General features: G+C 40.8%; 1 protein-coding gene across 2 annotated transcripts in view; it reads right to left on the bottom strand.

The window, feature by feature from the left end:
• LOC115156247 (LIM domain only protein 7-like) overlaps positions 1-7,336 on the bottom strand; it is a 42,045-nt gene extending 34,709 nt beyond the window's left edge. Inside the window, exons 1-3 of one of the 2 annotated variants that reach the window (XR_003868215.1) lie at positions 7,148-7,336; positions 5,987-6,082; positions 5,151-5,281 (exon numbers count right to left, since the gene is read on the bottom strand). Coding sequence is in view for 1 of the 2 variants with exons in the window: in XM_029703689.1 (XP_029559549.1) it covers positions 5,987-5,996 (10 nt within the window). In the remaining variant the exon portion in view is untranslated. Of the gene's footprint in view, positions 1-5,150; positions 5,282-5,986; positions 6,083-7,147 lie in introns of those variants that run through there. The other variant, XM_029703689.1, reaches the window with a different exon arrangement.
• Between the last annotated feature and the right edge of the window lie 5,831 nt (positions 7,337-13,167).

Here is a 13,167-nt window from a genome sequence, read left to right as displayed (position 1 = left end):
GTAATGAAATTGTTGCCAGCAGAGCTGATTAGGCTGTTTTCATGTAAACCAGATGTAAACAAAATCAAAATCGGCCAGAGCGTCAAGTGTGCGCTTCGAGAGCAAAATGAGGTGGTGGGGCTAAAAATTAAGGTGAGGGTGTGAAAGATGCTGAATGGGTGTCGACAAAGAAGAGCTCTTCAATAGATACCAAAACATTCAAAGGTGATTTTCATTCAAAGTTGATCAACTTTCAAAGCAGAAATACTATCCCATTGTTTGTCAAATGCAGTGTATGATATACCATTTTGTATAGTCTCTACTGAGTCTACTGAGTCTCTACTTTTATCTAATGTAAAACACACAATTTAAAATCTTGCTACATAAGACCGACTCCAGGTGTTCGAATCCAGACTGGTTGGTGTGTGTTACTGTCCATTAACATTATTGAACTGGTGTGTGTTCCTGTTAACATTATTGGACTGGTGTGTGTTCCTGTTCATTAACATTATAGGACTGGTGTGTGTTACTGTTCATTAACATTATTGGACTGGTGTGTGTTACTGTTCATTAACATTTTTGGACTGGTGTGTGTTCCTGTTAAGATTATTGGACTGGTGTGTGTTCCTGTTGAGATTATAGCCTTCCTTGTAGCTCAGTTGGTAGAGCATGGTGTTTGCAACACCAGGGTTGTGGGTTCGATTCCCACGGGGGGCCAGCACAGGAAAAAAAAAAATGTATGAAATGTATGCATTCACTACTGTAAGTCGCTCTGGATAAGAGCGTCTGCTAAATGACTAAAATGTAAATGTAAAATTATTGGACTGGTGTGTGTTCATTAACATTATTGGACTGGTGTGTGTTCCTGATAAAATTATTGGACTGGTGTGTGTTCCCGTTCATTAACATTATAGGACTGGTGTGTGTTCCTGTTAACATTATTGGACTGGTGTGTGTTCCTCTTACTATTATTGGACTGGTGTGTGTTCCTGATAAAATTATTGGACTGGTGTGTGTTCCTGTTCATTAACATTATTGGACTGGTGTGTGTTCCTGTTAACATTATAGGACTGGTGTGTGTTCCTGTTCATTAACATTATAGGACTGGTGTGTTCCTGTTCATTAACATTATAGGACTGGTGTGTGTTACTGTTCATTAACATTATTGGACTGGTGTGTGTTACTGTTCATTAACATTATTGGACTGGTGTGTGTTCCTGTTAAGATTATTGGACTGGTGTGTGTTCCTGTTGAGATTATTGGACTGGTGTGTGTTCCTGTTCATTAACATTATTGGACTGGTGTATGTTCCTGATAAAATTATTGGACTGGTGTGTGTTCCTGTTCATTAACATTATAGGACTGGTGTGTGTTCCTGTTAACATTATTGGACTGGTGTGTGTTCCTCTTACTATTATTGGACTGGTGTGTGTTCCTGATAAAATTATTGGCCTGGTGTGTGTTCCTGTTCATTAACATTATTGGACTGGTGTGTGTTCCTGTTAACATTATAGGACTGGTGTGTGTTCCTGTTCATTAACATTATAGGACTGGTGTGTTCCTGTTCATTAACATTATAGGACTGGTGTGTGTTCCTGTTAACATTATTGGACTGGTGTGTGTTCCTCTTACTATTATTGGACTGGTGTGTGTTCCTGTTCATTAACATTATTGGACTGGTATGTGTTCCTGTTCATTAACATTATTGGACTGGTGTGTGTTCCTGTTCATTAACATTATTGGACTGGTGTGTGTTCCTGTTCATTAACATTATTGGACTGGTGTGTGTTCCTGTTCAATAACATTATAGGACTGGTGTGTGTTCCTGTTCATTAACATTCTTGGACTGGTGTGTGTTCCTGTTCATTAACATTCTTGGACTGGTGTGTGTTCCTGTTAACATTGTTGGACTGGTGTGTGTTCCTGTTCATTAACAATATTGGACTGGTGTGTGTTCCTGTTAACATTATTGGACTGGTGTGTGTTCCTGTTCATTAACATTATTGGACTGGTGTGTGTTCCTCTTACTATTATTGGACTGGTGTGTGTTCCTGTTCATTAACATTATTGGACTGGTGTGTGTTCCTGTTCATTAACATTAATGGACTGGTATGTGTTCCTGTTCATTAACATTATTGGACTGGTGTGTGTTCCTGTTCATTAACATTCTTGGACTGGTGTGTGTTCCTGTTAACATTGTTGGACTGGTGTGTGTTCCTGTTCATTAACATTATTGGACTGGTGTGTGTTCCTGTTAACATTATTGGACTGGTGTGTGTTCCTGTTAACATTATTGGACTGGTGTGTGTTCCTGTTAATTAACATTAATGGACTGGTGTGTGTTCCTGTTCATTAACATTATTGGACTGGTGTGTGTTCCTCTTACTATTATTGGACTGGTGTGTGTTCCTGTTAACATTATTGGACTGGTGTGTGTTCCTGTTCATTAACATTATAGGACTGGTGTGTGTTCCTGTTCATTAACATTTTTGGACTGGTGTGTATTCCTGTTCATTAATATTATTGGACTGGTGTGTGTTCCTGTTCATTAACATTATTGGACTGGTGTGTGTTCCTGTTCATTAACATTATGAGACTGGTGTGTGTTCCTGTTCATTAAAATTATAGGACTGGTGTGTGTTCCTGTTCATTAACATTATTGGACTGGTGTGTGTTCCTGTTAACATTATAGGACTGGTGTGTGTTACTGTTCATTAACATTATAGGACTGGTGTGTGTTACTGTTCATTAACAATATTGGACTGGTGTGTGTTCCTGTTCATTAACATTATTGGACTGGTGTGTGTTCCTGTTAACATTATTGGACTGGTGTGTGTTCCTGTTCATTAACATTATTGGACTGGTGTGTGTTCCTGTTAACATTATTGGACTGGTGTGTGTTCCTGTTCATTAACATTATTGGACTGATGTGTGTTCCTGTTAACATTATTGGACTGGTGTGTGCTCCTGTTAACATTATTGGACTGGTGTGTGTTCCTGATAACATTATTGGACTGGTGTGTGTTCCTGTTAACATTATTGGACTGGTGTGTGTTCCTGATAACATTATTGGACTGGTGTGTGTTCCTGTTCATTAACATTATATGACTGGTGTGTGTTCCTGTTAACATTATTGGACTGATGTGTGTTCCTGTTAACATTATTGGACTGGTGTGTGTTCCTGTTAACATTATTGGACTGGTGTGTGTTCCTGATAACATTATTGGACTGGTGTGTGTTCCTGTTAACATTATTGGACTGGTGTGTGTTCCTGTTAACATTATTGGACTGGTGTGTGTTCCTGTTCATTAACATTATATGACTGGTGTGTGTTCCTGTTAACATTATTGGACTGGTGTGTGATACTGTTCATTAACATTATTGGACTGGTGTGTGTTCCTGTTCATTAACATTATTGGACTGGTATATGTTCCTGCTCATTAACATTATTGGACTGGTATATGTTCCTGTTCATTAACATTATTGGACTGGTGTGTGTTCCTGTTCATTAACATTATAGGACTGGTGTGTGCTCCTGTTCATTAACATTATTGGACTGGTATATGTTCCTTTTCATTAATATTATTGGACTGGTGTGTGTTCCTGTTAACATTATTGGACTGGTGTGTGTTCCTGTTAACATTATTAGACTGGTGTGTGTTCCTGTTAACATTATTGTACTGGTGTGTGTTCCTGTTCATTAACATTAATGGACTGGTGTGTGTTCCTGTTAACATTATAGGACTGGTGTGTGTTCCTGTTCATTAACATTATTGGACTGGTGTGTGTTCCTGTTAACATTATTGGACTGGTGTGTGTTCCTGTTCATTAACATTATTAGACTGGTGTGTGTTCCTGTTAACATTATTGGACTGGTGTGTGTTCCTGTTCATTAACATTATTAGACTGGTGTGTGTTCCTGTTAACATTATTGTACTGGTGTGTGTTCCTGTTCATTAACATTAATGGACTGGTGTGTGTTCCTGTTAACATTATAGGACTGGTGTGTGTTCCTGTTCATTAACATTATTGGACTGGTGTGTGTTCCTGTTAACATTATTGGACTGGTGTGTGTTCCTGTTCATTAACATTATTGGAATGGTGTGTGTTCCTGTTAACATTATTGGACTGGTGTGTGTTCCTGTTCTTTAACATTATAGGACTGGTGTGTGTTCCTGTTCATTAACATTATTGGTCTGGTGTGTGTTCCTGTTAACATTATTGGACTAGTGTGTATTCCTGTTAACATTATAGGACTGGCGTGTGTTCCTGTTCATTAACATTATTGGACTGGTGTGTGTTCCTTTTAACATTACAGGACTGGTGTGTGTTCCTGTTAACATTATTGGACTGGTGTGTGTCCCTGTTCATTAACATTATTAGACTGGTGTGTGTTCCTGTTAACATTATTGGACTGGTGTGTGTTACTGTTCATTAACATTATTGGACTGGTGTGTGTTACTGTTAATTAACATTATTGGCCTGGTCTTGATGTTATGTTCTGAGTCTGATAATGTATTACACCCCACTCCTGAACTGGTCTCCTAATTAAAATGGCTTATTCTCTTGAATTTATTATACATGTTCTCAGTAATATGGCCGTTTAATGACTTTCTTTAATACCATAATGGTAACCCATTTAGACAGTCTATTGCAGCCTGCCCAAAAAGGCAGCTGCAATACAACATCACAAAATGTATTCATCAACAGTCCATAATATTGGGTCGTGACTCAATTGTCCATGTCAATTTTGGGTCCCCAGGCAAAACCAGTTGAGAACCACTGGTATAGGCTAATGAGTCTCTTGCCGTGTCTACACTTGACAGTTTATGCAGCTTTTGATTATGATCATGAAATTCTGAACACGTCATGCGTCTACACCTACATTTAAATGTGTCTACCTTGCCCACATTGTGTCCCTATTCCCTTTTCCCGCACTATAATCAAATGCCTGTATGCATTCTGCAAACGGTGGAACAGGCCAAATATGATAACACAACAACAACTTGATGGCAGTAGCCAACTACTGTAGCTAACTAGCCAGCTAAACTCTATAACTAGCCTGCAAGCTTTGCAAAGTGGTTCACTTAACTCTAGCCCCCCCCCCCCCCCCCCCCCAAAAAAAAATCCTAATAAGCTAGCTGGCTAGCATTTATGAAGCCAGCAAACACTTTCCTCACACACAAGGAACGTTTAATGAAAAAAGATGCCTCTTGCTCCGACACATTTTCTGGAGACTTGTGGGTGGAGTGCTGATGACGTCGCCAAATGATGCGCTTTCGGTAGCCTGATTGCTTCCAGCCTGAGGAGAAATTCACACACTCTTGATGTGGTCAGCCAGATTTGAACACAATCTGATCACAATGCGACTTTTGCATATCTAGACCGGTCTTTTCAATGCATCTTATTCTGGTAGCAGAAGTGGCATGTAAGTGTCAAGTGTAGACACAGCCTCTATGGCTGCGTTTACACAGGCAGACCCATACTGATCTTTAGCCCAATTATTGGCAAAATAGCTGATCTGACTGGTCAAAGACCAATTAGTGGAGAAATATCAAAATTGGGCTGCCTGTGTAAACGCAAGTATGAGTAGGCTACTATGTACACATTTCATAATTTTGGGAATGAGCTGGCACAAGTGAATCCGCAAGGCTCTCAGTTGGATAACTCTGCCCGCAATGAAGTCTAAATTAGGCCTACCTTTTAAACACACATACCTTTTTGGGACTTTTGCTCCATTAGTGCAGGATTTCCCAAACGTGGTCCTGGGGCCTCTTGTTTTTTGTCCTAGCACTTCACAGCTGATTCCAATAACCAGCTCATCATCAAGCTTTGATTATTTGAATCAGCTGTGTAGCGCTAGGTCAAAAAAACTAAAAACTTGCACCCATGGGGGGACCCAGGACCAAGTTTGGGGAACTTTGAATTAGTGCATTAGATTTTCAATAGAACTAGACAGAGGTAGGCTACAAAGTTTACAGTTAAATATTTTTGTGGTTCTTCTTACCTCCACCCATATCTGTGCCTCCAAGAAGGCAGAATCGCAGCTGATGGATGATTGCTCTCGCCACTCCATCGAACAGTTCCAAGCTCCGACTAAGATCTGATCAATTAAATCAATAATGTCATGTGACAGCTAGATGTCCTCTAGTTTGTACAACAAAGAAATAGCCTAAAAAACAATTGTTTAGGCTATTATCCAACTGGGCAAAAACAAATTCATTCAACATTGTTTCCACATCATTTCAACCAAAACATGCAATGTGATGATGTTGAATCAAGTGGAAAAACTGATTGGATTTGAAAAAAGTAATATTTTTTCACCTGACTTTTAACCTAAATCAAATAACATGGTCCCATTTTTTTTGATTTCACCTTAGTTGACAACTCAACCAAATGTAAATCAAAACTAGACATTGAACTGATGTGTGGCCCAGTGGGATGCCAAGTTAACAGGTGCAACGGAAAAGATAAAACTACAATAAAAAATAGCATTCATACTGTACTATATTCTATTGGCATGATTTAAACCAGTCAAAATAAATGTATCCTTTGGATATGTTCAAACAAGCATCCCTTTGCACAACAGTTGAGCATCTTTTCTCCATCTGCTCTACACCATTGCCAAGTAACTTTAGGCTTACCTCAACTCCACGATGATTTCTGGAGTTGAGAAGTTTAGATACTTGGCGCACCACAAATCTACACATGTAACATTTAGGTTAGTCAATCTTAAGTGAAACTTGACATTGTTCATCTTGCTATTGATACTACCCTGGGAGAACGCAACAACGGGTGTGTTCGTAAATTCAGAGCAAGTCCAGACGCTCTGGCCGAGGAGTAGAGGTTGATCCCAACGGCAGTCAAGCACCCAAGCTAACTGGCAAGTTACTCCCAGACACAAATGAGATAACACCTCAATCTGACCGTTTTACTCGCCCAAGGAGAGCTGGTTAGGCTGTTTTCATGTTATCCAGTGCGTTGGTGAATGTAACTGTCCTGCTGGCGACAATTTAATTACGTTTTTTTTGCCGACGTTTACTGGCACCGGCCATATTCAACCGCTGTTGAGCGTTCGTAAATGCATCAGTTATTCTGCGCTCTGCCACATTCGGAATAGATAGCCAAAGTGAATTTACGAACGCGCCCAAAGTTTATTTTGACCTACCTGTTCGGTCTCGACTACACACCCGCCAGATTATTCCCTAGATTGTTCGGCCCTAGTGGGCTATCTGAAGGTATAGAAAGAACTGTAAATGTACCATCCGACCGAAACTGCCTCTTGAGCGTCAGGATGTTTCTCTTCCTCCACTCTCCGAAGCAACAGCACCACCTTTGACGTGCACTTTTCTCGACTGGATCTATCACGCCACCTGGCGGAGCAGTTGATTACTTTAGCCTCTCACTTGAGCCATCGTATGCCTACCATACTTTATTAGCGGTGCTTTTTTTGGACAGTAGTCGTTCCTCCTAAGATGTAGGTACGAGACTGTCAGCTAAATTTAACTATCAGTCTTGAATTAGAACTTTGAGAGCAAATTTGACCTTGGCTGGCCTGGTTGCTGTCTCTGTTCAACTACAACATTCCACTCCTTGCCATTCCTGTCCTTTGCCAAAGAGACTGTCCTTTCGGGAATCTTGAAATATGAACGTTCTATAATTAATGAGGGATAAAGATGTTATGCTGGCAGTACTGTCGCAGATTTGAGATAAAGACATGCTAAAGTTTGGGAATATAGATTTTTTTTTTGCACCTACACTAGTACACTACAATGGTTTTCACATCATTGCAACCACAAAAAAAGATAATTTGACATACTTTTATTTTAAATATTGTATTATTTATACCAGCATTTTTTTTTAACTTCACACCAATGCTGTTATGTTGAAATATATTGTTGTAGGCACTTTTGATAAAATACATATATATAGTATGTAATTGGAATTACTAGAGTCTACAAAACTTAAATTGGTCTAGGTGTGGTGGGCAACAAGTTAAATACAGAGTACTGGTAACTCCTTACTCCACCCACTCCATTCACTGCAATGCAATACACTGCATATGAATTACATGTTGGCTTATAGAAAAAAATACTCTATGTGCCGATGTAAAAGTGGGGTTCGCTTAGGGGTGGCGGTGCTGCAAATTTGGGATAAAAACATTTCTCCCTGTGCCACAGACTGCTGTATTGTTCCACTAATACAGGAGTAGTAAAGGCCAAGTGCACTACTTTTGTGAGAAAAAAATGTCCAGGCCTGCAGAGGGCTATATCGGTCCTCTAATACAGGCAAGGCAGGCCCGCTCATTAGGCAGGATTATGCGGCTGCCTATGGCGGCAGATTGAAGAGGGTGGCATTTGCTGAGCTAAACTGACCAAGACAACAACAACAACACATTGAACTTCATATTGTTCTGCCACAAAACAATTACATTTTCTCTTAACCAGTGGCATATGGGCTTTACTCATTTCATAGTGTATTCTACTGTATTTCTGTCAATGCCACTCCGACATTGCTCGTCCTACATTTTTACATTTACATTTGTCATTTAGCAGACGCTTTTATCCAGAGCGACTTACAGTAGTGAATGCATACATTTCATTTCATGCATTTTTTTTGTACTAATATTTATATATTTCTTAATTCCATTCTTTTACTTTTAGATTTGTGTATTTTTTTGAATTGTTAGATATTACTGCACTGTTGGAGCTAGGAACACAAGCATTTCGCTACACCCGCAATAACATGTGCACCTGAGGTGCTGACCTGTTCCACCCTCGATTATTATCCACTGTGATTATTATTATTTGACCCTGCTGGTCATCTATGAACATATGAACATCTTGGCCATGTTCTGTTATAATCTCCACCCAGCACAGCCAGAAGAGGACTGGCCACCCCTCATAGCCTGATTCCTCTCTAGGTTTCTTCCTAGGTTCTGGCCTTTCTAGGGAGTTTTTCCTAGCCACCGTGCTTCTACACCTGCATTACTTGCTGTTTGGGGTTTTAGGCTGGGTTTCTGTACAGCACTTTGAGATATCAGCTGATGTAAGAAGGGCTATATAAATACATTTGATTTGATGTGCTAAATATGTGTACGTGACCAATAAAATGTGATTTGATTTTGACTCAAGACATTTCACCTTTCATTTTTTATTAATTAGTAAACATTTTGAAAAACATCAATTCCACTTTGAAATTATGGGGTATTGTGTGTAGGCCAGTGACAAACAATCTCAATGTAATCCATTTTAAATTCAGGCTGTAACACAACAAAATGTGGAAAAAGTCAAGGGGTGAGAATTACTTTCTGAAGGCACTTATATTTTTGTCAATTTCGACCTGCCCACCCTTATAAAAGATGTAATTTGCGAGAATTGCCAGACGGGCAATCCGCCCATGCCCTTTAGAGTTTCGTCAGCAACATGTGACACAGAGGGCCTTCTGAGTGAGTTGGTAAGGGTGATGAGGTGGTTTGGGATTCACCAAGTGTTTCTTGTCACTCCAAGGTTGTGGCTCCATGGACACGCCCATTCCCCCTAACCCCTCCATGTCAGCAGAGTACCAAAACTCAGTGGAGAGAAAAGATTACTTGAACGTGGGGGGGGAAATGGTCATCTCAAGGGAAAGGACAAGAACTGAGAGTGAAAATATGTTTGACCAAATAAACTTTAAGATTGGATGCAAATATCAACTGAATGCTTTCAAAATCATTTTCAATATGTTTCAATTCTAATTGTTTTCATAACAAAAACTATATATTTTTTTATCCATATATTTTTTAATAACTTTCGCTTACAGTAATAAAAGTCCTTAATGTTATCCTCACAAATAATCCTGACAGGTATCAGTCTGGTGTTTTCTGTAATGACCTTAGTGATCACTGTTTTCAGCCTGTGTTCGTAATGGCTGCTCAGTGAAACGACCTGTCCTGATTTGTCATAGACGCTGACTAAAAAAACTTTAATGAGCAAGCCTTCCTTCATGGCGTCTGTAAATTGGTTCAAAATCAGATCCCCACTGTCGAAGACGCTTGATATTTTCAATGGTATTGTTAACAATGAGAATTAAAAACAGGTTCGACCGTGATCTTGCAGAGTTACTCCACCTCAAGAATTTCAGTTGGCAAAAGGTTTGGCACACGCATACTTAGGCTTACTGGCTCTTGTTCAGGCAAATGAGAAATAAGTGCACTCAGGCTATCCGGAAGGCCAAAGTTAGTTACTTTAAGGAGTAGTTCTCTCTCTGTGGGTCTAACCCCAAGAAGTTCTGGTAAATGGTTTAAGACCTGGAGAATAAACCCTCCTCCTCACAGCTGCTCATGTCCCTTAATGTTGATGATGTGGTTGTTACTGAGAAGGAGCACATTGCTGAGCTCTTTAATCATCAGGATTCCTATTTGACTCAGCCATGCCTCATTGCCCGTCCAACATTTCCTCATCTCCCACCCCTTCTAATGCAACTAGCCCTGATGCATCTCCCTCTTTTTCCCCTGCCCCTCCACAAAGTTTCTCCCTGCAGGTGGTCACTGAGTGAGGTACTAAAGGAGCTTCTTAAACTTGACCCCCAAAAAACCATCATGGTCAGATGGTTTAGATCCTTTCTTCTTAAAGGTTGCTGCCCCTATCATCACCAAGCCTATCTCTGACCTTTTTAACCGGTCTCTCCTCTCTGGGGACGTTCCCATTGCTTGGAGGCAGCCACGGTGAATCATTTATTTAAAGGGGGAGATCAAGCTGATCATAACTGTTAAAGGCCTTTTTCTATTTTGTCCTGTTTATCAAAAGTGTTGGAAAAACTTCTCAATAATCAACTGACTGGCTTTCTTGATATCTATAGTATTCTCTCTGGTATGCAATCTGGTTTCCGCTCAGGTTATGGATGTGTCACTGCAACCTTAAAGGTCCTCAATGATGTCACCATTGCCCTTGATTCTAAGCAATGTTGTGCTGCTATTTTGGACTTGGCAAAAGCTTTTGATACGATAGACCATTCTATTCTTGTGGGCCGGCTAAGGAGTATTTGTGTCTCTGAGGGGTCTTTGGCCTGGTTTGCTAACTACTACTCTCAAAGAGTGCAGTGTATAAAGTCAAAACATCTGCTGTCTCAGCCACTGCCTGTCACCAAGGGAGTACCGCAAGGCTCAAACCTAGGCCCCACGCTCTTCTCAATTTACATCAACAATATAGCTCAGGCAGTAGGAAGCTCTCATCCATTTATATGCAGATGATACAGTCTTATACTCAGCTGGCCCCTCCCAGGATTTTGTGTTAAACGCTCTACAAAAAAGCTTTCTTAGTGTCCAACAAGCTTTCTCAGCCCTTAACCTTGTTCTGAACACCTCCAAAACAAAGGTCATGTGGTTTGGTAAGAAGAATGCCCCTCTCCCCACCGGTGTGATTACTACCTCTGAGGATTTAGAGCTTGATCCAAGTACTTGGGAGTATGGCTAGACAGTACACATATCACAGCTGCAGGCTAAGGTTCAATCTAGACTTGGTTTCCTCTATCGTGATCGCTCCTCTTTCATCTCAGCGGCTAGATATTCTTTAGCATTCAGCCATCAGATTTGCCACAAATGCTCCTTATAGGACACATCACTGCACTCACTCTATACTCCTCTGTAAACCCGTCGCAAGACCCACTTGTTGATGCTTATTTAGAAAACCCTCTTAGGCCCCCCTATCTGAGATACCTACTGCAGCCCTTATCCTCGACACACAACACCCGTTCTGCCAATCACATTTTGTTAAAGGTCCCCAAAGCACACACATCCCTGGGTTGCTCATGTGCATCCTGTTTCCGTCAATCATACTTGAGATGTTTTTACAACTTGGAGTACACCTGTGCTTACCAATTGATTGGACATGATTTGGAAAGAAATACACCTGTCTATATACGGTCCCACAGTTGACAGTGCATGTCAGAGAAAAAAACAAGCCATGAGGTCGAAGGAATTGTCCACAGAGCTCCAAGACAGGATTGTGTCGAGGCACAGATCTGGGGAAGGGTACCAAAACAGGTCTACAGCACTGAAGGTCCCCAAGAACAAAGTGGCCTCCATCCTTCTTAAGTGGAAGAAGTTTGGAACCACCAAGACTCTTCCTAGAGTTGGCCAGCCAAACTGAGCAATTGGGGGAGGAGGGCCTTGGTCAGGGAGGTGACCAAGAACCCAATGGTCAATCTGACAGAGCTCCAGAGTTCCTCTGTGGAGATGAAAGAACCTTCCAGAAAGACAACCATCTCTGCAGCACTCCACCAATCAGGCCTTTATGGTAGAGTGGCCAGATGGAAGCCACTCCTCAGTAAAAGGCACATGACAGCCCACTTGGAGTTTGCCAAAAGGCACCTAAAGAAGGACTCTGTGAGAAACAAGATTCTCTGGTCTGATGAAACCACTATTGAATTATTTGGCCTGAATGCCAAGAGTCAGGTCTGGAGGAAACCTGGCACCATCCTTACGGTGAAGCATGGTGGCAGCATCATGCTGTGGGGATGTTTTTTCAACAGCAGGGACTGGGAGACTAGTCAGGATCGAGGGAAAAATGAACGGAGCAAACTACAGAGAGATCCTCAATGAAAACCTGCTCCAGAGCGCTCAGGACTTCAGACTGGGGCGAACGTTCACCTTCCAACAGGACAACGACCCTAAGCACACAGCCAAGACAACGCAGGAGTGGCTTTGGCACAAGTCTCTGAATGTCCTTGAGAGGCCCAGCCAGAACCCAGACTTGAACCCGATCGAACATCTCTGGAGACCTAAAAATATCTGTGCAGCGACGATCCCCAACCAAACTGACAGAGCTTGAGAGGATCTGCAGAGAAGAATGGGAGAAGCTCACCAAGCTTGTAGCCTCATACCCAAGAAGACTCAAGGCTGTAATCACTGCCAAAGGTGCTTCAACAAAGTACTAAGTGAAGGGTCTGAATACTTACATAAATGTGATATTTCAGTTTTATTTTTTATAAATTCGCAAAAATGTCTAAAAACCTGTTTTTGTCATTATGGGGTATTGTGGGGAGATTGATTAGGAAAAAAATATCAATTCTAGAATAAGGCTGTAACATAAAATGTGTAATCATTTAAGAGGTCTGAACACTTTCCAAATGCACTGTATATACAGAATTACTACCTAAACGTAAAAATATTATCAAAAGTTTGTAGCTATTTACCTTTTGTAATGTTTT

The sequence above is a fragment of the Salmo trutta genome, chromosome 20 (assembly GCF_901001165.1).
Source record: "Salmo trutta chromosome 20, fSalTru1.1, whole genome shotgun sequence".
NCBI lineage: Eukaryota > Metazoa > Chordata > Actinopteri > Salmoniformes > Salmonidae > Salmo > Salmo trutta.
Note: the sequence above shows the minus strand (reverse complement) of the source record. Positions and strands in the feature narration are given on the sequence as shown.